Genomic DNA, 25,391 nt, shown 5'->3' on the forward strand with positions numbered 1-25,391 from the left:
TCTCCTCATCTTTTGTAACCAGATGTCCTTCCTCATGCTTTATGGGGCCAATATGGTCTGCCCTCCCTTTTTTTTACTGTTTATATACTTAAAGAATTTCTTGGGATTTTTTTTTTTTTTTGCTCTCCTCCGCTATGTGTCTTTCGTGTTCTATCCTAGCTGCTCTAATTGCACCCTTACATATCTTGTTGCATTCTTTGTAAAGTCTGAAAGCTGATGATCCCTCAGCCTTGTATTTTTTTGAAGGCCTTCTCCTTTGCTTGTGTATGCATTTTTACATTGGCGTTAAGCCATCCAGGACTTTTCATCGCTCTTTTGAATTTATTTCCCAATGGGATGCACTGGCTAATGCCCTTATTTAATATGCTCTTAAAGCAAACCCATCTCTCTGTGTTCTTTGTTTCTAAGATTTTATCCCAATTTATATCTTCTAGCAAGGTTCAGAGTTTAGGGAATTTGGCTCTTTTGAAATTCAGTGTCTTTGTATTCACCTTATGTTTCCTATTTGTGTGATTTATACTGAAGCCAATTGACCTGTGATTGCTTTTTCCTAAATTGCCCCATATTTCCACATCCATGATTAGGTCTGTATTGTTGGTTATCAGTAGATCTAGTAACGTCTTGTTTCTAGTTGGTGCTTCTACCATCTGACCCATGAAATTGTCCTGCAAGACATTTAGCAACTGGCGAGCCTTAGGCGAATGCGTGGTTCCCTCTACCCAGTCTATGTCTGGATAATTAAAATCCCCCATTATAACACTTCCCATCCTTGCTGCTTATCCAAATTGTGATAGGAAGTCCGTCTCCCCCTCCTCCCCCAGGTTAGGGGGCCTATAGCATACTCCCAGCATTATTTTCTCCTTAGATTCATTCTTTTGGAGCTCTACTCATAAGGATTGCACCTCCTCCCTAGCTCCTTTATTGATGTCATCTCTCACATTCACTTGTACGTTATTCTTGATATTTAGGCATACCCCTTCCCCTTTTTTACCCTCTCTATCCCTGCGATAAAGGGTATACCCTTGATTGTTGCCAGCCAATCATGAGAGCTGTTGAACCAGGTCTCTGAAATTCCCACAATCTAAATCCTCCTCGTTCAACCTGCAAGGCAAAATTTTATAATGTACTAGTGAACATTACTAGCATGTGACACTTACCTTTAAAACAAAGCCCTCCACAGGCATGCTGTCACTGCTTAAAGGGTCTTCCATCTTCACCCGGTCTTACAGTTTGTTGGGCTCCGGTCCTTTGATTCGTTGAGCCGCACATGCGTGCGGGAGCCACTCAGTGCTGCCAACCACCTGTATTTTTACGGGCAGCCCGTAAAAGCAGGGTACTTTTCTCCCTGCCCGTAATGGGACAAAAGTGTCAGTTAAAAAATAGCTGTGACTGGGTCGGCTTGGACTTGGAACTGCTCTTGCTGAGCCGATCCTGTATTTGGCCGGGGGGCGGATTTCACAGAGGCTGTGCAGCGTGCTACTGGGGAAATCTCTCCAGTTGGACATTGGTGAAAAAAACTTAGGGACTAAATAATCCACCCTTATATTGAAAATAACAAAAAGATGTTTTTTTTTTTTTTTTACCTTAATATGTACCTTTAAATCACATTGCTATTTCCTAGTGTACTTGTTTTTAGCCTAAATACTGAAATTAGCACTTAAAAATTAATTTTGTAAAATGCCAGTAAAAACTTGGCTGTGCCAGTAAATTTTGGGTGTCATGCCTGTAAATTTCAATCTGGTAGGTTGGCAACCCTGGAGCCACTGTTCACGGCACAGGGCTCTGAAGAAACGGCAAGGGTATGCCATTCCTTCAGAGTGCATGCGCTGGTGATGTCACTGATGTCTACACAAGTAAATATCTCTTAAATGGTGCACTTTTAGAAGATATTTACTGTACCTAATAGGCAAGTCTTATTCTAGGCTTACCTATAGGTAAAAATCAACCAAGGGAGTTTACTCCCACTTTAAGGGTGCAGGGTTATGAGGCTGTCATTCTTATCCTGGTTTCATTACATTAGGAGCCACTTAAAGTAAGCACGCAGAACATCACTGTCTGCATACTTAACTATTTGCCATCGGGCCAATTCTGAAACTTCGCTCATCCATGTAAAAATACTTTTTTTTTGCTAGAAAATTACTTAGAACCCCCCAAAAATGTGTGTGTGTGTGTGTATATATATATATATATATATATATCTATCAGAGGCCCTATTGCAATTTTTTATTATTTTTTATGTTATCCAATTTTTTTTTGTATAATGTGACAAATGATGTTATGCCAAGTAAATAGATACCTAACATGTCATGATTTAAAATTGCGTCTGCCCATGGCATGGCGGCAAATTACGGTGCTTAAAATTCTCCATAGACGCTTTAAATGCCTTTTACAGGTTACCAGTTTAGCGTTACACAGGAGGTTTGGTGCTAACATTTTTGCTCGACAATACTTCATGTGTGGTGCAATCACCATTTACATATGCGTGCGGTAGTAACGTGTGAATTTGCATATATTTATTTTTGGATTAATTTTTTTGCTATCACAAGGGATGAACAACAACCTCCTGCTGTGACATGTGTACACCCCTGGCCACTGCAGCTAAAGGGGGTATGGTTGGGGTGGGGCTGGTAAAAACATGTCTTAACCATAGGGTTTTACCACCCCACCCCCCATCCAAAATTCAAATGTGAATGAGCCCTTACTGTTCTAAGCCCTCTATATTGCTGCTTTCACACTGATGTGCTGCGGTCTACCTGCGCCACAGATGCAGAGCAGTGCATCTGCAGCTTTCTTGGGTTAGCTTTGCTTTGCCATAGACTTCTATTATATCCTGCAGGTGTGGTAGCATCAAAACTGCATTCAGAAAGTGCACCAAAGCTACAGAATAGAAAAGTAGTCTATGACTAATCACAGCAAACCCTTCAGGAAAGGGCCAAAATACATCCCTGGGAATTAGACCAGTTAACCTAACATCAATGGTATGCAAGCTCTTGGAGGGGATAAGGGACTATATACAAGAAGATTTTAGTAATGAAAATGGTATCAGCAGTAATCAGCATAGATTCATGAAGAATCATTCTTGCCAAACCATAAGCATTTGACACAGTTCCCCATAAATGTTTACTGTACAAAGTAAGGTCCGTTGGCATGGACCATAGGGTGAGTACATGGATTGAAAACTGGCTACAAGGGCGAGTTCAGAGGGTGGTGATAAATGGGGAATGGTCAGGGGTGGGTAGTGGGGTCCCCTAGGGTTCTGTGCTGGGACCATTTAATTTGTTAATAAATGACCTGGAGGATGGGGTAAACAGTTCAATCTCTGTATTTGCGGATGATGCTAAGCGGGGCAATAACTTCTCCGTGGGATGTGGAAACCTGGCAAGAAGATCTGAACAAATGAATGGGGTGGCCAACTACATGGCAAATGAGGTTTAATGTAGAAAAATGTAAAATAATGCATTTGAGTGGCAAAGATATGAATGCAATCTACTCACTGGGGGGAGAACCTCTGGGGGAACCTAGGATGGAAAAGGACCTGGAGTTCCTAGTAGATGATAGGCTCAGCAATGGTATGCAATGCCAAGCTGCTGCTAACAAAGCGAACAGAATATTGGCATGCATTCAAGAGGGGATTAACTCCAGGGATAAAGCGATAATTCTCCCACTCTACAAGACTCTGGTCCGGCCGCGCCTGGAGTATGCTGTCCATTTCTGGGCACCAGTCCTCAAAAAGGATGTACTGCAAATGGAGCGAGTACAAAGAAGGGCAACAAAGCTAATAAAGGGTCTGGAGGATATTAGTTATGAGGAAATGTTGCAAGCACTGAACTTATTCTTTCTGGAGAAGAGAAGCTTGAGAAGGGAATATGATTTCAGTACAAATACCGTACTGGTGACCCCACAATAAAGATAACATTTTTTGCGTGTTAGGGAGTTTAATAAGACATGTGGCCACTCGTTAAAAAGTACATAGAAAAAAAGTTGGCGCTTGCACCAGCCTCAGTGAAGATCCTCCAAACTGTTACATACCTAAAAGTAAGGGGGACTTCAAGAAAAATAATTGAAAATAAAAGTTATTCCATGATAGTATTCCATGATGTAGCACCTTGAAGGCAGCCCAGTGAAGATGAGAAGCAACTCTTGAGAAGGCTGAGGGAAAAAGGGGTCACTTATCATATATAAGGGGCAGTGTACAGAATGGTGAGGCACCCCAGATGATGTCCAGTAGGACGAAACTCGTCGGGACAGATTGACACCATTGACACTGCCTTATTTTACCAATACTCAGCGCTGTTTTTTATCTTCATAAATGTGAGTGTTTTACCTTCATTAAATATGCTTTAAAGCTTTTTATACAGTATCACGCTATGTGCTCTCACATTTTTTCACATATGCTTTGGATATCTGATTGGATTTGCCCTTCCTTGCCATATACACTATCTACAAGTATCCTGGTCACCTTTATAACATCTTCAGGGATCTTCATCTTTACAAGCCTGATTGACACAGTGGGTGTACAATCATTCTGGTAAGCCCCTCCCCTTTTAAAAACGGTGGTGGATCTTCTATCAACACTACATTGCCTTTCCACACTTTTTGGTGTTAGATATATACACACCTCAGTGGATGTTCCATGGACTCAATTTTCCACACTTTTTAGTGTTAAATATATACACACTTCAGTGGATGTCTCACGAACTCAATTTTCAACAGTGTGTCACCTAAGAATATTTGTAAATTATGTTCATTTTGTATATCTATTAATCATACTAATGCACACCTTTGGGATATATGTATTTACATTGTATGATATGAATCAATGTCATTTATCACTCATTTTTTAGCGCTGCCCTTTTTTCCTTTACACTATATTATTTACAGGTTTAGATCACTTGTTTGTGCCAGCTGCTCACGTTCTCTTTGACAGCGCGATATTTACACATACTTTTTACACATTGTTTGGATCTACTAATATTGCTGCAGTCTCACATATTATTTAGTTTCTCATATCCATAATGGATATATTTGACTATAGAGCAACACGGAAAGTCAACATAGAGGGTGTATTTACAGTAACTAATCATGATACTGTATTAGGAGGTCTCTTTTTAAGATTAAAAAACATTATGACTTTGGAACTACATCTTCAATGGGATTTGGCTTTCCTAGAACAATATGTTACAGAGAACATGGTTCCCAGAAGTCTAAGGTGGGAGGTCCACCCACAACAGGGTGACCCTGACCTATTATCCTGGTTCAGTTATTTCAATGAAATGGGTATTAAGCTTCTGGGATTTCTTATTACCAGAAAAACTAACAGTAATTTTAGCCTGGATAAGGAAATTAAAGAACTCAAGGATAAGCTTTCAACTTATAAAAACTCCCCCGAGTATGGTTCTCTCTCGTCCAATCTTCAATTACATCTGGAGAAGGAGGACAGAGACCAAAAAAACATAAAAAATACTCTAGGGATGTTGGAGAATATATATTCAGGGACCGTTTTTAGATGGCAGACCATCACTACACCTACCCCTGATCCCTCTACTACAAATAATCAATCTGTTTTACAAACCAATGTTGGCCAGGGAATTACCAACCCGACTAACACTGGGAGACCTAGATTACCATCTAGACCAAGGATAGATCCTCATAACAATAGAGAGGGCCCACCTCCCCAAAAAGGCGGACACCCCAGATATTATACTCCACCTCATACACCTAAAGGTGGTAGGAATAATTATATCAACACAAAAGGACATAGAGGAAAATCTAGAGGTAATCAATATGTCTCTAGACCCCCTTATGAACAGGGGAATAGAGCATATTCAGATTCTCCCCGGAGGTCCAACCACCCAGATACTCCCTATGGTCGAGACTCCTACCATTCAAACCGTCCGCCTATTAATACCTATAACAGGTTCGCCCCCCCTCTACAATAGACAGGATGACTATCGAGATGAATATACTGGGGCCTATTATGACCAAGATTATTACAGCCATGACCCTTATTATAAGGATTTTCATCAGGCCAGACCAGGACCCCAAAGGCCCATAGATCCAAGAGAGGCTCCAGAGGGGGGAGGAGAATCCAGTGGAAAAAGAGAGTTCATTAGGCCAAGGGGTATTCAATTTAAGCACAAAACAATTAACCAAAGAGGAGTTGGCTATACTTGACAAGGGCCTTAAGTTTGCCCCCCCAAAAAAACTGGACAAGTTCAATACGTTTATCGATATCCATAAATTTATAAGGAAAATTAACATTCAACATTACCTTTCTTCAAACACGGCCCCCCTATGGACAGAGCCGTGACTTCCGGGACAGTACACTCGGGTCTGGCTAACCCCTCCCTATTTAGTCCCCCTGTGCCTGCTGCCCCTGCAGTCACTATTTTCAGAGATTTAGTACTTAAGGACTTAGCGGATCTACCTATTAAGAAATGTCAGAATTTCTCTATGAATAAAAAAGGCCTCAAATCATTATGCGACCGAAAAGACCTGATTGTCCGCCCAGCAGACAAGGGTGGAGGAATTATTGTAATGAATAAGTCCGATTACATTTTAGAAATGCACAGGATCCTGAGTGATCAGGATACCTATGCAGAACTACCCTCTAACACTACAAATGGGTATAAAAGAGATTTAACCACATTAGTAAAAAAGGGATTTGACAGACAAATACTTAAAAAAGAGAAGGCCTATCTAATACCCACGGCACCCAGAATTCCAATTATCTACCACTTACCAAAAATCCATAAGGACCCCCTGCATCCACCAGGGAGACCAATAATAAGTGGTATAAACTCACTAACATCATGTATCAGCCGTTATGTAGTTTTTTATTTACAGCCACTAGTCAAAAAAACTCCATCATACTTAAAAGACACTACAGATACCATCAGAAAATTAGAAGGTATCTCTTTGAAAGGAGATTTACTTGCCACTGCTGACGTGGCATCCCTTTATACGTGTATCCCACATAACCTAGGCCTGTAAGCAGTTACATATTTTCTGCGGGGAGACTTATCGCTTACTGATATTCAAAGACAGTATATCATTGAACTATTGGAGTTTGCAACAACACACAACTATTTTTGGTTTGATAATAAATTTTATTTATAGCATAAAGGCGTAGCAATGGGGGCCAAATTTTCTCCCAGCCTTGCTAATCTCTTTATGGCCAAGTGGGAGGAGGATGTCGTCTATTCCGAGCATAGGCCATGTCTGGTTTTCTGGGCCAGATATATAGACGACATCCTCCTCCTTTGGGATAGTCCCCCCGAATCACTCGAAGAATTCTTCTCTATACTTAACAGCAACGACAGGGGAATTTCTTTAACTCTTAAATACAGTCCAACTAAGGTGCATTTTCTAGATCTGGACATAGAGATTAGCTCTCACCAGTTCAGTTTTAAAACTCATTTCAAGCCAACCGATCGTAATAGTTTTATACCTATCGACAGTTGCCATGATAGGTCCTGGCTTAAATCAGTCCCCCGCAGCCAGTTCCTAAGGCTGAGGAGGAACTACCATCGAGGCATTCCGAGTACAGGCTTTATCTCTGAAACAAAAATTCACGGATAAAGGGTATGATGCAGCCACTCTGGAATCAGAAATACAATACGTCACACAAATAGATAGGAGATCATTACTGACCCCGAAAATTTCCCACTCCCCCAACGATACCTACAAATACTCCATGATGACCTCTTTTTCCACCCAATACAAAGACATTAAAACCATCATGGAACGTCACTGGGGGGTATTGAGAAATGACCGTATATTGTGTGACTTCTTACCTGAAAGACCTAAGGTCATTTATAGAGGGGCCCCTTCACTACAGAGTAAGATTGCTCCAAACATAATTGATCCCCCCCAAACGTCATACTTTCTTTCACGAATCAGTGGGATATTTACCATGCAAGAAATGCAGTGTGTGTCATTATAACATTAGTGGTAGACACAAAACTTTAGAATTTTGGTCTAACGTAACCAAGATCTATCCGATCAAAAAGTTCTGCACATGTGCAACAAGAAACGTGGTCTACCTCATCACCTACACTATGTGGGTCGTACCACTAGGGCGTTTTCCACCCGGGTCGGTGAACATGTAGCAAAAATCATAGGGGGGTCACCAAACATACTGTCCCCAGACAGTACCACAACCGAGATCCCTCAGGATCACAATTTCTCATTATCGACCGATACGTCCCTCCTTGGCGTGGAGGGGCTTCTACCCGTGGTGTATCCCAACTAGAGACGTATTGGATATACGAAATCCAGTCCCACACACCATTGGGGCTCAATGTCGAGTGGGACATTAATGCCTTTATTAATCAATCCTAAATTGCTGTGCCTTCTTTTTACTGTCCCTCCCTTCTCTATCAATAAAGAATTTTTTCTGCTCCGTTGAGAGATGATACCCATCAGATCGAGTCATGTATTAGCCATCACACCAGTCATCCTATTTCTTTTTAGATTGAGATAAGTATTAGTCGTATACTTTTATTGATGTCTGTGTCTTTAGACCCCCATGTGAGACTGTGGCTCCATAATAATTTTTCCTTTATTACTTTTTCCTTTTCATAAACCCCCTTTTTGTACATCAAACTTATGTATTTATTTATATTTTGTGGTCACACCACAAAAAGTTAAGCTTATGCCCAGATTCACGTTATGTATTTGTATACATGGGCAAAATCTTATTCGATTATACTTAGTGTTTTTCTAATGGACGATCACTTTTCTTCCTCATGGTTCTTTTGTTATGCACCTAGATTCCGCAACATATTACCAACACGGTATATTCCCACTTCCTCCTTCGGTGCGGTCCACCATCTACCCAGAACGAGGTTCGATACGCGGCGCCGTGACGTCATTACGTCTTGTTTGGCACCGCACTGTCATTCCTACGCTGACGACTTTGGACGTACGTGTTTGGAGTGAGCTTGGTTTGTTGCTAGGGCGACGCGCATGCGTGCGCTTCATTATATTCATCTAAGAGAGGCGTGCAACGCACGCGGCCCGCGCCATCTTCCCCCTACCCAGAAGTAGCCTCCCACTAACAGCACCACCGATTGGAGCCACATTTTAACAAGGGGGTCACTTATCATATATAAGGGGCAGTGTACAGAATGGTGAGGCACCCCAGATGATGTCCAGTAGGACGAAACGCGTCGGGACAGATTGCTGACACCATTGACACTGCCTTATTTTACCAATACTCAGCGCTGTTTTTTATCTTCATAAATGTGAGTGTTTTACCTTTAATAAATATGCTTTAAAGCTTTTTATACAGTATCACGCTATGTGCTCTCACATTTTTTCCACATATGCTTTAGATATCTGATTGGATTTGCCCTTCCTTGCCATATACACTATCTACAAGTATCCTGGTCACCTTTATAACATCTTCAGGGATCTTCATCTTTACAAGCCTGATTGACACAGTGGGTGTACACCCATCTGTGTCCAATCGTTCTGGTAAGCCCCCCCTTTTAAAAACGGTGGTGGATCTTCTATCAACACTACATTGCCTTTCCACACTTTTTGGTGTTAGATATATACACACCTCAGTGGATGTTCCATGGACTCAATTTTCCACACTTTTTAGTGTTAAATATATACACACTTCAGTGGATGTTTCACGGACTCAATTTTCAACAGTGTGTCACTTAAGAATATTTGTGAATTATGTTCATTTTGTATACCTATTAATCATACCAATGCACACCTTTGGGATATATGTATTTACATTGTATGATATGAATCAATGTCATTTATCACTCATTTTTTAGCACTGCACTTTTTTCCTTTGCACTACAGAGGCGCCACTCTAAGTGCAGTATAGCAATGAGTTTTTAATGAACAAATAATGCATATATACTGACAAGAGTAGAATTAAAATAGGCATGTTAAGTGTGGATGAACAAACGTCTGGGAGGAAGTCCATCCGTGGCTATACGCCGGTAAAGTGGAGCCGGTTGCGCCGGTGGTTACCGACGTTTCCTGGACCTCGAGCACACAGGAAGCCGGGGGATGATGACACTTCCGATTGGAACAGTGCACTAATAGGCGATGTGTTTGCGGAGCATACGCTCATTCTTCAGGCCTAACGGGGGCCATGTTGGATAAGGGCTTATAAGCTCTAATGCCAGAGCTCCTGGGTCCTAATGTCCCATGGTTTTGGGGCTTGCCACTTGTGACAGGGCAAATATAGGGGAGAGGGAGGCATGGTGAACTCAACATTTAAGAAGATAAATGAAAGGAGCAATAGAAACAGCAATAAAAACAGTCATCGGACATTAGAACTGGATGCACATATACAAATAGTGAGCAAAAACACTGAAGCAAAAAACAGGCATTGGTAAATATTTCTAAAACAGCGCTGCAGAAAAACTTGATATGACTAAAGGAATTTAACTCACATGTGTGCACACCTGCGTATACACAAGCATGAGAAACAATGAGAATGAATGTTGCGATCAAGATGATATCCACAGTAAGGAATGAAAAAAGCCATGTGGCTTTTGTTCCCTACTACAGCTCTAACTTTACAAGTAGTCCCTCTTGCATCCATCTGGGATGGCAGGTCAGCAAGTCCAGACCACGATCTACCAGTCACTTGGCCGTAATCTACGGGTTGCTGGCCCCCATTTTAGAGGTTACATTGTGTGTGTACTAAAAATAAGTTTGGGGTTTTTTTGGAGGAGGGGGGTCTGTCAGGTTTTTAATTAATGTTTGTGTCTTTACTGAGAAGATTTATCCGCCCTTCCTGTACCTGTGACACACCGGGAAAAGAAGAATGTGAGATGGGGGACAGCAGTAAAAACAATTACTGTCCCTGTGATGATCCCCATCTGTGAGACAGGAAAAGAAGAATTCCTTTAGTAGGGACACAAAAAAAAAAAAACTGACAGAGGTTCTAACACCAAAAGTTGTCTGCAGTTAGTTTTTCTGCAAAGGGCTAACTATAACCAGAGCTGATCACACATGGTCATGCTCAAAAGTCCAATTACGAAAACACATCATTGCAATTCTCCACCCGCTACTCTGGCACACAGTGGGGTTGCAACGATTAACTGTCTGTCATGTTTATTGGATTGGCAGCCTTATTTTCAATCAGTGACTCTCTCCTGCAGTCTAATTCAGCTGAACAAAAGATCATTTTCTTCCCAGTATGTTCCAGCATTATATAACCGTGTTTAAAAGCGCATTAGCAGGATGTGGGGGAGTTTTAGGTCTGTTAAGTTTAAACTTTTCAAAATGATTTTTGAGTGAAACTGATTTTTGGTCTCCTTACACCAGATCACTGTGCTGTCTCATCCTTCATTGTTTTCTCCATACCCTGATGATTAGCAGATAGTGCCTGTATTCCAGGCTTCTTGCGGCTCATCATTAGGTTCAGCATTGTGGAGGATGGTTATACTGGAAGATTGCAAACAGGCATGATTCAGAAGAAGAAAGCAAGCCATGTGTCCATTGCTCTGTCAATGGTGTGCAAATGATCGTATTGGGAGATTGGTGTCACTGGTGATGAAGCTAGCTGGAATTTTTTTTTTTCCAATTTCAACTGATAACTAAATGCACAAGTGCAAAGTTTAGTTACACAGTTCCCTTTATTTTCAGATTTTGCAGATCAATGGACCCTCCCAAATGAAAAAATCAGAGTCTCTCGCTCGCTCTTCGTCCCCGCAACCACCATCCCCCCCCCCCCCCCCCCCCCCGAAAGTCTGTTTTTTTTCTTTTCCATGCAAATAGTTATCAATTATTCCCCATTGAAAATGTTTATAAACGCGAGTTACCTCGTTAACACGCTGTTACAAGCATTTGGCGTTTCAAATGTTCCTGAACGTAATTTTCTGCTTTCAAAGAAATGCTTCTAACCTGCTATAAGCAACTCGGTGTACATGTATCCATTAGATGACATTGAGGAGAGTTAAAGGGCTGCTGAAAAAAATGCCCAAATGCTCCTAAACATCTGTTTACCAGCTACAGTGTACATGAGGCTTTATTGCTCTCTTTTGGTCTGTTAAATATACCATTTAAAATTTATTTTCTTATATCTGTTCAATAAATACAAAAGCTACCTGTTGCTTCTGCCGTAAATCTTGTCAGCTTCTTGTGCTCGGTTTCTGTTAACTGTTATTGGTCAAAATTATTCACATTTTTCCCTGTTGACTTCAGAATACCTCATCCCATGCTTTGAAAAGGGGAAGGAGTTCTGCAGTCCTAAGGCACTTCCTATCTCAGGGTGACAATGTTGCCCCTCCATAAATACAACACTGAAAGATGCCTTGTCACCCTTGGACAGGAAGAATCTGTTGCCAGATGACAAATTTAAAATAAAAGTGCCTGGAGAAAAAAAAGAATACCTAATGCAGCTATCCCATCTAAGGACCGATCAGCTACCATATATATTACATGCTTGTTTTTAGATTTACCGTTTTAAACTAGGACAATTTTAAGCACTGAGACAGTTCTCCAAAACTGTCCTGTAATGAGCCCAACCACAGACGCATATGAAATAATGCCCATCTCCCAATAAGCCTTACTCCCTTTCTTCCTGTCCCAGGTATTGGAGTTGTCCTCCATTTTAGGGACCATCAGCTGGTGTTAGAGCTGCACGATCCACATTATACAAAAAAAATTGGGCTAACGTTATTGGTTAGTTTTTTTTTTTTAATTCATCAAGTGTAATTTTTTTTCCCAAATACAGTGTGACATACCACCATTTTATTCTCTAGGGTCTCTACTAAAAAAATAAATATATAATGTTTGGGGGTTCTAAGTAATTTTCTAGCAAAAAAAATAAAATGATTTTAACTTGAAACCAACAAATGTCAGAAAAAGGTTTAAGTGGTTAAACTTCCCACATTTACACACCAATGTGTATTCCTTTTGATCTAAAGGACAAATCGTTAAAATGTTTATACTTAGTTCCACTGCTAAAGAATGTTATTGTTCTTGGCAGACTGCCCACTTTTTTTTTTTTTTTTGTTTTTTCCTTTCTTTTGAGGGCTGTAACTTCAGCAGAGCAGAGAGAATTCTCTGCATTGAAAGAATTGGGAAATACTTTGTCAAGATCGCAAAGGGGGGAAAAAAATTTCGATTACGATTCTTAGCGATTAATTGTGCAGCTCTAGCTGGTGTGCAGCAGTTATATTGTGCAAAGGGCTCCAGTTATAGCATATAATTATAGCATTTTCACTGTGTCTTACTTCTGGTCTCAAATATCATCATCTATGTAATCCACTATAAAATGAGATACAGTAGTGTCTATCTGGCATGTAGGTGAAACTGCTCCATACAGTTATACAACATTTTGTGTCAAGCCGAGATTCAGCTGTAATTGTGTCTCACCATTATGGCGGGTTACGTGAATGTTGTTGATATTTGAGACTAGAATGAAAATGCTATCTCTGAAATTCTCTGTTGTGACCTTATTTGAATTTGTCCAATTAATGTGCCTGATGGATTTGGCTGATGCACAAGGTTCTATAAGGTGAGAGCTGTACAGTCAGCTCTATTTAGACTTGCTTATAGTGAATTACTGGATATTAAATCTGTAAATTTTCCAATTGTGTCCCTGCATTCCCAACTAAAAAGGGGGCAGGGCTGTTCTAAAAATGGAGTAAGTTGTTTTGTTTTTATATTAACTCGAGGACCGTAAAATATTATGTCAACAATAGACGTACCATACATTATTCCTTGTTTATTTCTATACAATACTCACAGCCTTGGCCTTACATCTTTTATTTCTGTAACTTATACAGCACATTATGTTGATAAAGAACATAACAACATATACTCTTTTCTTTCAGGCATATTCAGCACAGGAAGATTTAGAAAAAACCAAAGAAGAATTAAAAAGCGTGATGTCTGTCCCACCACTTCCCCTACCTCCGCTCCCTCCACCCCCACCAGCACCTGCAGAGAACGAACATGAGCATGACGAGCAGGATGAGAACAGTGCTGAGGCTAGCGCAGAACTGTCTAACGACGGTGTTTTGAACCATCGCAGTGAGGAGGAAAGGCTAACGGAAACGCAAAAGAATGAGCGAGTAAAGAAGCAGCTTCAGGTAAGTTGTACTTGGTTACTGAGCCGCAATAGAAAAGAGGCTAAAATGTGGACCATTTTTATTCTCCAAGGATGACAAGATAAAATCAGAATGTAACTAAATACTGGGCACCGCCAGTAAACTTGCAGTTATATAAATGTTACTAAACATCTTCGTTGACTGAGGATTCGATGCCATGGATGGAGTTGAAATCATTCATAGAGGCAGGTAGCAAAGTGGACCACTGCTATCTGTGTCTGGGCAATAGCCTCTGCTGCAGTCCAATCTTTACTCTGCTGAGTCACAGAATATCTATATCTAACTGTGTTAGAAGCTCCTGTTACCTGCAATTGCCTAACTCCTGCTGTAGAGTGTGTAAGACCACTGCTCACAAACAGGTAGCAATAGTCCTCTCTGCAGCCTACCAACAGGTCTGGAGATTTTATGCTGCTGTTAAAGCTGAAAATATTCACGCTGTTTGGATGGCCTGTAATGCCTCTACGGGCACTGGATTCTGAGTGGGCGCTAACTTTGGCACTTCCTGCAATGCGTTGTGTTAGCTGCAGGGTAGTGGTCCATTACTTTGGAACCCAGTTCCTGAAAACCCTTTAGGGGTATGCCCATTATGACAGGTGAAGCTTTGAGTTCATTTACAGTCCAGCATCGTGGACTGGCAAGACAGGATCACTCTGTCTCTGACATTTGTTAAAAACAGAGCTATGTTTGGAATGTATTTACCTTAAAATGTAAAACTTTTCATACTCGATGCAAAAAATTCAACCACTCAGAGCTCAGTCTTGGGTTGATGACCAGGTGTTCCATCACACCACTGGTCACATTCTTTTTTTTGCTGCTTTCACTTAGTGCTCTTATAGGGTACTCAGGCGCTTCCTCCCACCCTTTCACCACAAGGATTCGTTATAAGATAGTCTACACCTTTAGAAGCTTCTGCAGATAGAAAGTCAGAGATTCTCCTAAAAGTACTCTTAAACTGCAGCTTACTGGACTTAGGACAATGAACAGTCAACATGACCCTGTGTTTCAGGATCGTGCTGTTACACAGCAGTTCCCTTCTGCTGCTCTTTTCTGTGTATATACTCTAGATTATGGCTTGAGACAAAATTCTAGAATTGCCCTAACCTCCATTCACATGGACAGAATATTATGGCTAAAAGCTTGGACAGCTGAATCTGCCTGCAAGAAACACCTTACATGTATGCCTTACCGGGAAGGACGTCTCTTTGGTGAGACCCTTGTCTAAAATCCAAAACCACATTATTCAGGAGCCCTTAGCTCTGCAAAATGCAGAGCAACTGTCAGCTTTAACACGGCCTAGACTTAATAACCCGACTTTAGCCATTCCTTTCGACAAAGACTTGATCTTTCAAGGCCACTAAGCCTTCCTTAAAGTCTTTTTCACAATGAAGGGGCACCTTCACTCCTAAGAGTGGAGGGGCATCTAGGACCCCTTTCACACTGAGGCAGTTTTCAGGCGTTTTAGCACTAAAAATAGTGCCTGAAAACTGCCTCCCATTCCCATGGGTGCTTTCATACTGGGGCGGTAAGTCCTGCAAGCAGTATCTTTGGGGTGTTTGGAGTGCTCCAAAAACACCCCTGCCCATTGAATTGAATGTGCAGCTCTTCTAAGCGCCTTAAAAGCATCTCATAAGCACCGCAAAACAGGTATTTTCTTGGGTATTTTTAGGGTCACGTTGTCACGTAACCTTCAACAAAAAAGCGACCTGCTAGCACACGAAAACTGCCCCTAAAATGCTGCAAAAGCACCGCAAAAATGACCGGCGCTTTAGCGGCTGTTTTAGCAGCGCTTTAATGTGAAAGGGGTCTTATGGTTTGCCTCTCTCTGGTTCAGACGTTCCAGACGTTCCAGACATGGGTACAGTCAGTGGTTTCTAAAGGGTACAAAATAGAGTTCAAAACTACCACCTTGCCTCTTTCTTCATTCAAATCAACCAAAAACTGCTCAAGGACTGTTGTATTTGCAAAATGCCCTGGAACCACCTCCTGTCCCAGGGACAAGTTGTTGCCAGAACCTCCATAAGACTGGTTCAGAGGATTTTACTCAAACCTGTTCATGGTACCAAAGCCCAAAAAATGCCTTAATTTTCCAAAATTTTGCATTGAATTCGCAAAGTCAGTAACTGCCTCTCCAATACAAGGGGAATACATGGCATCTGTAGGCATCTTGAATGTTCACAGATGCCAGCTACATGTTCCCATTTGCCTACCCAAGCAGTGCTTTCTGCACTTTGCATTGGCAGACAACCACCACCAGTTTCATACTGCCCTTTTTGGCCTAGCCTATGCTGCCAGAGTGTTCAAAATGTTTTAGCACTTCTGCTTGCATTGCTTAGAACTCAAGGCATTCAAGGCAAAGACTATCTAGAGCACTGTTTCTCAACCCCAGGCCTAAAGTACCCCAAACAGGTCATGTTTTCAGGATTTCCCTCAGATAAAATGGTTGTGGTAATTACAAAGGCAGTGAAACTGATCAAATCACCTGTGCACAATAATGGAGAGCCTGAAAACATGACATGTTGGGGGTACCTGAGGACTGGATTTGAGAAACTTTAATCTAGAGCAGTGGTCATCAACCCTGTCCTCAGGGCCCACTAAAAGGCCAGGTTTGCAAGATAACTGAAATACATCACAGGTGATATTGTTTGCTGCTCAGTGATTGCAGTGTTCTAGTCTGCATCTCCCCAAGGTAATACATAAAACCTGGCCTGTTAGTGGGCCCTGAGGACAGGGTTGATGACCACTAATCTAGAGGACCTACTTCTGAAAGACTTGCCTCCCTTGCAGCATGTCCACAAAACAGTTCATATGCTCCAGGCCTTTGGCTGAGTGATCAGTTTCAACATATCTGCTCTCAGTTCTTCTTTCACCTAGAAATCCTTGCGTCTGGTCCTCGACACCCAAGCAAAAGTCTTTCTAGCAGAAAAGTAGGTTATTTTTCTAAAGCACATGCTGGAGTCTTGAGATGCAATAGACATTGATAAGCGCGCTATGCCTAATGGCCCAACCTCCTTCGAAGTCGTACCAATCGTCCAATTCTATTCAAGAACTCTCCAACAAAATATCTTGTTGGCCTGGAACAAAACAGTCCCCTTCTCTGGTTTTGCCAATGCTCCTGTCCAGCCAATGAAGGAATTTCCTATCTTGGTAGGTCATCACCTCAGCCCTAACAAAGAGGAAGTCCTTCCTTCCCCCTCACTGGAAAGTTATCACAACAGACTTAAAGCAGAGTTCCACCAAAAGTGGAACTTCCGCATTAAGCACTCCTCACCACCCTTACATGCCACACTTGGCATGTAATTTTTTTGGGGGGGGGAGTGGGTGCCTAGTTTTGAGTGGCACTTCCTGCTTCCGACTACGGGCCGCCTAGGCGACTCCTCCTCTCCCCCTAGGTGGCCCCTCCCGCTCGGCAATCTTCTGGGATACGCCACAGGTCCCAGAAGATTGCCCATTCGGAGAGTGCAGTGCGACATGCGCAGTGTGTGCCCAGCCGTGAAGCCGCAAGCTGTCACAGCCGGGTGCCCACAGTTTTGATGGAGGTGCCGTGGAGAAGAGGGGGAGAGGAGCAAGGCTCTGTGTGGCCGCATAGCAGGACCGTGGGACAGGTGAGTGTCTGTTTTTTTATGTCAGCAACTACACTTTTTGTAGCTGCTGACTTTTAATAAATGAGAAAAAGCCTGCAACTCCGCTTTAAGTCTCTCAGGCTGGGGGAGGAGTGTTCCATTCCCTAATAGTTCAAGGAACATGTTGGTTGAAAGAAGCCAAGCTTCCCATCAACACCTTGGAGCTCAGAGTAGTCAGGGGGCCCTGCAGCACTGAACCCCCTTCTGAAGGGGCCCCCAAGCAAGGTGTAGTCAGCCAGTGCCACAGCAGTTGATTACATTAACCATCAAGAGGGCACCAGGGGTCTGACTTCCTTGGAAGAAGCAAAGCAGATCATCCAGAAACTCTCACGTGATCTCTGCAGTCCATGTTCCAGAAGTGGACACCTGGCAAGCAAATTATCTCAGCCGCCATCGCCTGGATCAAGAGTAATGGACCCTTCTTCCATATGTCTTCATTCTGATAATCCAGAAAATAGTTCTGGATGTGGACATCCTAGCTTCCAGATTCAACAACAGATAGCCTCTGTTTGTTGCCAGAATCAGTAATCCTCTAGCTATAGTCTCTGGTGGCTTGATAATCCCCTAGAGCAGGGATAGGCAACCTCGGCCCTCCAGCTGTGGTGAAACTACAAGTCCCATGAGACATTGCAAGACCCTGATAGTCACAGGCTTGACTCCTAGAGGCAGCAGCATGATGGGATTTGTAGTTTCACCACAGCTGGAGTGCCGAGGTTGCCTACCCCTGCCCTAGAGAGTAAACTTGTGATTCTAATTGCACTAAACTGGCCCAGAAGAACCTGCTATACAGACCTACTCAGACTTCAGCAGACAAGCCCTAGCCTCTTTCCAGTAGACCAAATCTGCTATCTCAGCAAATATCTCTTCTGAGTCTGTGATTCCTAACTTGCTAAAAGCAAGAAAAAATGCTTCCAGGAAGATATAATAATGCACCTAGAAATCGTTTTTTTTTTGCCTTGTACAAACACAGGCACTTCAATTCTAGAGTTATTATGGTGTACCTCAGAAATTGGCCTCAAGTAGGCTAAAAGGTTAGGTCTTAGCCTTTGTTCTTTTTCAAAGGCCTCTGGCCTCAGTGTCCCACCTTTCTTCAAGGTGTATCTCATATTAAGCCCCTCTTGCAGCCCTTGAGATCTCAACTTGGTTCTCTCTGCTCTGCAGAAACCACCCTTTGGACCTCCCAGGGATATCCCCCTAGAGGATCTCTCATGTAAGGTAGCTTTTATGGACGCTGTCACCTCTTCTATACGTGTTTCTCAACTGGCAGGCCTTTCCTGTACAAAGTCTTTCCTTGTTCTTTACAATGACAAGGTTGACGTATACCAAAGGCCTTCTTTTCTTTCGGAAGTGGCATTCCACCGTCAACGAGGAGGTTGTTCTCCCATCATTGTGCCCTACTCTGGACATAGAGCCATCGGAGTATACCTCAAGCTTACTGCTATGATCAGATGGAAGATGAATTGCCTCTTTGCCCCATTCTCTGTATTTTGCATGGGACACTGCTTCAAAATTCCATCATTGCACAATAAATACAAAATCTGATTGCAAGAGTCTACATTCTGGAAGAGAAATCTCCTCTTGAGCTTCTAAGCCCTCATTCCACCAGATGGGTCAATTTCGGCACTGATCCTTGCTAGCCCAGGTGTGGGGCTGACAGGCCACCTTGTCTTCTCTTCATTGGTTGATGTCCAATCATCTGCTGTTTCAGATTTTGACCTCAGGGTTGAAGCAATGGCTCTCTGAGGTTGGGTCTTTTGACCTTGTTGTTGAATCTGTTAGCACAGTTCTGTTTGCCTCATTGTTGCCCACCCTTACTATACATTTCTTGGACATCCAAAAGTTTATGAAAATTCTGCCTGTGTATTGTACTGTATGTATGTTTTACTGTATGATTAAAGTGGTTGTAAACATTATTTATGTGGCTATTCGACATGTAATTTGTTACATGTTAAATATGACAATATGAAGAGTATTGTGCTAATTATTTTGTTTTGCATCTTATTATGCAATGAAGATCTTTTTGTTTTAAAAAAAAAAAAGTGATTGTAAACCCACACATTACCCAGTGAAATGAGTAGCATCTGAGCGGCAATATTCATTTTGCGTAGGCCTTCCTCTGCTCCAAAAATGTGCCAAAGATGCTCATGTACCAAATTTTGGCACCGAGCCAGACACATTTGATGTTTTCATTTTTATATTTGGTTAATATGGTTGGAAAAAAAAAACCCCGAAAAAAAAACCCCAAATCCATCCAGTTCAGCCAACTAGTTTTTTTTTTTGTTTTGTTTTTTGCTACAGTTTTCATGCGTTTTTGTAGCATGACAATCCTGGCAAAATTGTACCGCATATGGAGTGTCATTAAGAATAAAATGGCACTGCGAGCGCATTGCCCGTTTTAGTTGTGATTCTGGAATCGCAGGCAGAATTGCACAATTCTGCCTGTGATTTTAATACCCTCAGGTGTGAGCAGGGCCTTCTACACATAGATGAAACAAATAAGATAACATAAGTTGTGCCTGTTAATCTCCAGCCCCCCCTTCTCTACACCTCTAGTCAAAATTCCCTTTCAGACTACATTCAAAAGTCTTAGAACTGTCCCTTACATTGTCATGTCTATAATTGAATTCTGTACAGGCTCATAATGTGCGTGTTAATGCGTGTCATTATGGGTTTGTATTTACCTGAATGTATGTGTTAACCATCCCATAGAGGTTCCTGCCTGCTCCTGGCTTGTATCCCTGCTCAGATTGCCAGTTAGAGGTGAATCGATCCCCAGTCTGTCCATAAGCAGACAAATCTGAGAGCGCTCATGCAATTTGGGCTACCCTGTACCCATATGTGAGGATCAATTAATTAATAATCTGACTCTCTGTTCAGACACATGCACTGATAGTTATACAGTCATTTGCCAATTGACTTGCCAAAGTGTCAGTAAATGGTCATAGAACATACTAAGGAAACGTGTGGTCTATGGCATGTTTTGCTATCGTCGTGTTAATATCCTATGTATGTTTACTTTGCTGATTTAAAAAGCTCTCCTTATTACTAGAGATTTTTTTTTTATGTAATAGAAAACACAACCACAGCTACATTTTTCATTTTTAGAAACGTGACCATATCGTCTTTTATCTGAGCTTAAAGGGGTTATCTCATTACCAGCATTAAGCCATGTATACATGGGCTTCAGTTTGTATAAGAGCGGTGTGTGCAGAATACATTTACAAAGCACTTGGAAAGTTTTCAGTAAGCAGCTTTGTGAATGCCTAACTCATTGGGTGCAAGTCTACAACATTGCAGGCCCCCAGGTCTAGTGAAGGATAAGATTTGTGAGATGGTTCTGTACTGGTCCAGCCTGGTCACCCATTGATAAGCTTGAAATTTAGTCCGTTGAAATAAATACATACCAGAGCTTGTATTGTTCAGCTTAACACATCCTATTTTCTGTCTTTTAGGCTCTAAGTTCAGAGCTGGCTCAAGCTAGAGATGAAACCAAGAAGACTCAGAATGACGTCCTTCATGCGGAGAATGTGAAAGCTGGCCGTGACAAGTACAAAACACTTCGCCAGATCAGACAAGGAAACACCAAACAGCGCATCGACGAGTTTGAAGCAATGTGAGGACACTTCATTGCTATACATTCTAAACAATGCTGAATCACCAACCTAGAAAGTAGGCCTTTGCAGACACCGACAACCGAGCGTGCCCCCCTTGCCAAAGCACTTGTACCAGTCTGACTGTGGAGGATAGAATTCAACAAGGCGATCGGAATGGGTTTTCTCTCCATGTCTTGTCTAATTTCAGTTTGTTACATCATGTCAATGTAATTCATTTAGTTTGTCTTCTGTTTTTCTGAAAAGGTATTCACTTGTAAAGTTTACACGGTTTGAATTCTGAAAGGACGTTTGGATTTTTAAGCTTAGAACTGACATTGCTGTTTAAAAAGTGGACTTTTTTTTTGCTACTTCATAATGTGGAATCATGTGTAATATTATGCCCTCTTAGAATCTTATTGTTCTCCTTTTTAAAGCTCTACTACATCTAGAGCCGGGATATTCACAGACGTATCTTGTAGAAGGGGGGACATAAAATCTTAGTGTTAGGGATTGGGCTGAATACTACTACTACCTCACATACACATGATGACTGGTCCTTGTCATTACCAACAACATGGTTTATTCACTAAGATTTACCCTAGTTTTGAGGTTTTTTTTTTTGTTTTTTTTGCTTTAATATATATATTTACCTTTCTTTTTTTTTTTTTCCTTTATTGCTTTTCCCCGTTAGCCTGTCTATATTTGTAAGTAGTCACAAGAATATTATTTTATAGGAGACCAATAACAATACTAACATTGAAGACACGATGAGCACTATTTTCGGTCTGTTACTTGTATAACATTTCTGTTACACTCCTGAATTATAATACTCACCAAGGCTGGGGGAATCTTTGGAGCCTTGTGCTTGCTTAGTTAATATTTCTGCTGTGGTCTTTTGCCTCTTTTCAACTGTCTACTTGCTTCAACTGACTGGACTTTTAGTTTTAAATTAAAGAACTCCAGTTTAGGTTAAACAGTGCTGTGTCTGATCCCCCATTTGGTGTCTGCCACTGTCCAGAACCCCAGCACCATCAAGGCACTTCATTTTTTTTTAGCTAAGCTATTTTTGTGTGTAGTATATATATGCACACGGGAGCAGGTTATAGAATCATGCACCCTATTGTGGACTCCCCATAGAAATATGGAGAAAACGGCTGGTGACAAAAGTTAGAGGGAAGGAGAACACCTCAGAGGGGTCTGACAGTGGTGATCCAGTGGGAAGAACAAAGACCACCCCACACTACCCAGAATGTAGAAATCTGGGTGGAGCGATTCATTGATTTGTCCATGGCTAACCTTTATATGACGTAGCTCAAGAAGAATTGAGCCTGGTTTGTATACCTGAAGAAAAAGAGGTCAGAAAGTGTTGACCACAGCATATCAGATTTTTGCATGTTATTGCTCACGATAGGTTGCTTCTAGGAGATCCATTGTGCTTTAATTATGGGTCTGAACAGCTCACAGCTGATATCTGAAAGCTAGGCTTCCTAGCCAGCCATTGGTTACATTTTCTGTTTTTTTTGTTTTTTGATATGTGAATTTGTTCAGGTTGATAGCTGTAAAGTTAGTAGTGAGGGACATTTCTATGAATGCTAAGCTGCTTTATGATGGTATTATATGTAAATTAAATGGCACATCTTCAAGTGCATCAGTCCCTGAATCACAGTGGAAGAGCCCATGCCACTTTTGTTCGGTAGGCCACCAGCCACCAACAATAGAACCTTGGCACCTTTCAAGCAGTTGGTTGACTGTAGTACAGCCCACCAGTTAGCTGCCTCCACTGTCACAGGAAAACAGGTACACTTTGAAAATGGATAGTCATATCTTTACAGAAATAGGTTCTCTTCAAAAGTGCATTTAGCATAAACTCAAAATAATTTTTGAGTGGATCTTTATGCAGGCAATGGTATTTGTTGCCTGTTTAATCTATTTTGAGTTTTGGCCTGATTAGCGCCAGGCCCGTTAGCCATGCAGTTACTTAATGCAGCTTCATGTTTACGCTGTCAGTTTTTCCCTTTATTTTGACTACATGGAGTGTTCAATTTGCAATAGATGCGTGTTTCAAAAAAAGTGTACGTTTCCAATGTATTCATCTGTATTATGTTTATGTAAAACAATGAGGTATGCAAGCGAAAAGCATAGTGTTGACTTAGGAAAGAGTTTTCTGCAATGTTGCAGTTACTTAGCATTTCAGTTTTCAAAAGGAAGGGCGCTTAAAAAGTTAAATCTCCCGCTGAACCCAAGATTTGCCAGCTCTGAGTGAAATGTGACTGGTGTGGCAGTCTAAGGAGGGACTTTTCTTGGAAGGTTTGCGATGTAGAAGTAAGTTATCCGTATCATTTGGCCAGCGCTATTTGCTTCTGTGTAGAAAATCCCCTGTCTCAATTCTAAACCTAAATCTGTCAGGAGAGGAATACGGAGGCTGAAAATTCGAAATGCCTGGCTGTTCTACTGGCCCACTGCTTTCAGTACTTCCTGAATTGCTGACCTGGAATATGCTTGCACATCAGTATTGCCCGAGAGATGTTGGGTATCCTTATGCCTGTGATAGAAGCATGCTGGAGAGTCGGTCTGCTGCTCTCACACAATGCAGCATTCTGTCATGCCCCCTACATTGTGCTTCAATCAACAGCAGCTCTGCTTATTGTGTGCATGCTGGAGCACTGTGGAAGGGCATCAGACTGCTGGAAACCTGGACTGCTGCATGACGGCAATAAATACCAAAGTTTTAGTTGGGCTTTATAGTGTTTTTCCACTTTCTTCTAAAAAATGAAAAAAACCTGCACTTGCAGCACTGCACATTATAGAGGTTTAAAGGGACTGCAGTGCTACTAGAGCTCCAAGGCTGCTTGGTCTCCAATAAATGGTCTGCAAGTGGACTATATTGATGAAGGTGGAAGAACTTTTGTGAGAATTCATTAATTTAGGATGGCGAGAGAGAGGTTCAAGAATGCAAATACATTGTTGTAGATCCCACAGAATGTTTTCACTTGTTTTGTAACATTGTGTCAACAACATGCAGCCAGGAGATACAGGGACAGCGGCCACTATACGATCTTAATAGAAATTAGCGCCGTTAGTTGTGGGAGTCCCTGATGCGCATGTCTAAATAGCAAATGCATGCCAATATGTGCTTCTAACATCTGCGTTAAAATATAGCTAGTCTTTTTTGGCTGCCTATTGTTGGTAATTTTTCACCAGAATCATATCAGTACTGGGTTTATGGAAATGCTCACAGGTCTACATTGTGCAACAGAATCTGTGATGAGCACACTTCTACACTTTAGGAGGTATAGGAAACTGGAATATTTTCCAGAGAGTGTTGTATACACTTGAGGCAAGGCTTTTTTAAACTGAATGACCCCACACCAAGGTGGTCACAACTCAAAAGGGAATTTGCCAGACATTTTGTGTTTTGGGTTTTGCAGATTTATCTTAATCCTTGATTTTGCTGAGGACCAAAGGACTCGAGGCTGCCAGAGCAGCAAGGTTGATATTGCAGTTCGTATCCAATGATGTAACTGTTAATGCCAAGCATGGAATGTGTCCTTTGTAAGATGCCCTAGCAATCCTCACCAACACACAGTGGTTTAAAGCTTTCACTATCTTTCTCTTTCTGAAAGAGAAGGAATGAACATGTACTTGAGACGCTCTAAACACAGTGTACAGATATATTATGCGTATTGATTACTTGAGAACCATGGAAAGGCAAGAAAGCGTCATTTCATTTACACACATTTCACCCTGTTTTTCTCATTTAAGTATCTTTTTGTTGTAATTAAAGCTGCAGTTACAACTATTTTCAACCAGGTTGTTTAACAATAAAGATATATTGGACATTTAACATGGCTCTTGTGTGTAATGTATTTGGGATTTTGATCAGTGCAAAATTTGCATAGTATTAAATACAATTTGACCTTTGGCCTCACATATAGACATTACGATAATGGGGTCCCAAAGGATTTATTCTTAACCAACTCCTGGCTGCTGTATAATCGAATGATGGTGGCAGGGTGGCTCTCTCATTCTGGGATGATGTCATGTGAGGTGCCTTTCTGCGGGCTCACAAGCACGGTGATCAG

General features: G+C 41.6%; 1 protein-coding gene across 1 annotated transcript in view; it reads left to right on the forward strand.

Moving 5' to 3' along the window:
• The window catches only part of RDX (radixin), a 227,520-nt gene extending 202,367 nt beyond the window's left edge, over nucleotides 1–25,153 (forward strand). Inside the window, exons 13-14 of the mRNA XM_073613487.1 lie at nucleotides 13,821–14,078; nucleotides 21,169–25,153. Coding sequence (XP_073469588.1) covers nucleotides 13,821–14,078; nucleotides 21,169–21,333 — 423 coding nt within the window. The 3' untranslated portion in view covers nucleotides 21,334–25,153. The remainder of the gene's footprint in view (nucleotides 1–13,820; nucleotides 14,079–21,168) is intronic.
• The last annotated feature ends 238 nt before the right edge of the window (nucleotides 25,154–25,391 follow it).

The sequence above is a fragment of the Aquarana catesbeiana genome, linkage group LG02, assembly GCF_042186555.1.
Source record: "Aquarana catesbeiana isolate 2022-GZ linkage group LG02, ASM4218655v1, whole genome shotgun sequence".
NCBI classification, from domain to species: domain Eukaryota; kingdom Metazoa; phylum Chordata; class Amphibia; order Anura; family Ranidae; genus Aquarana; species Aquarana catesbeiana.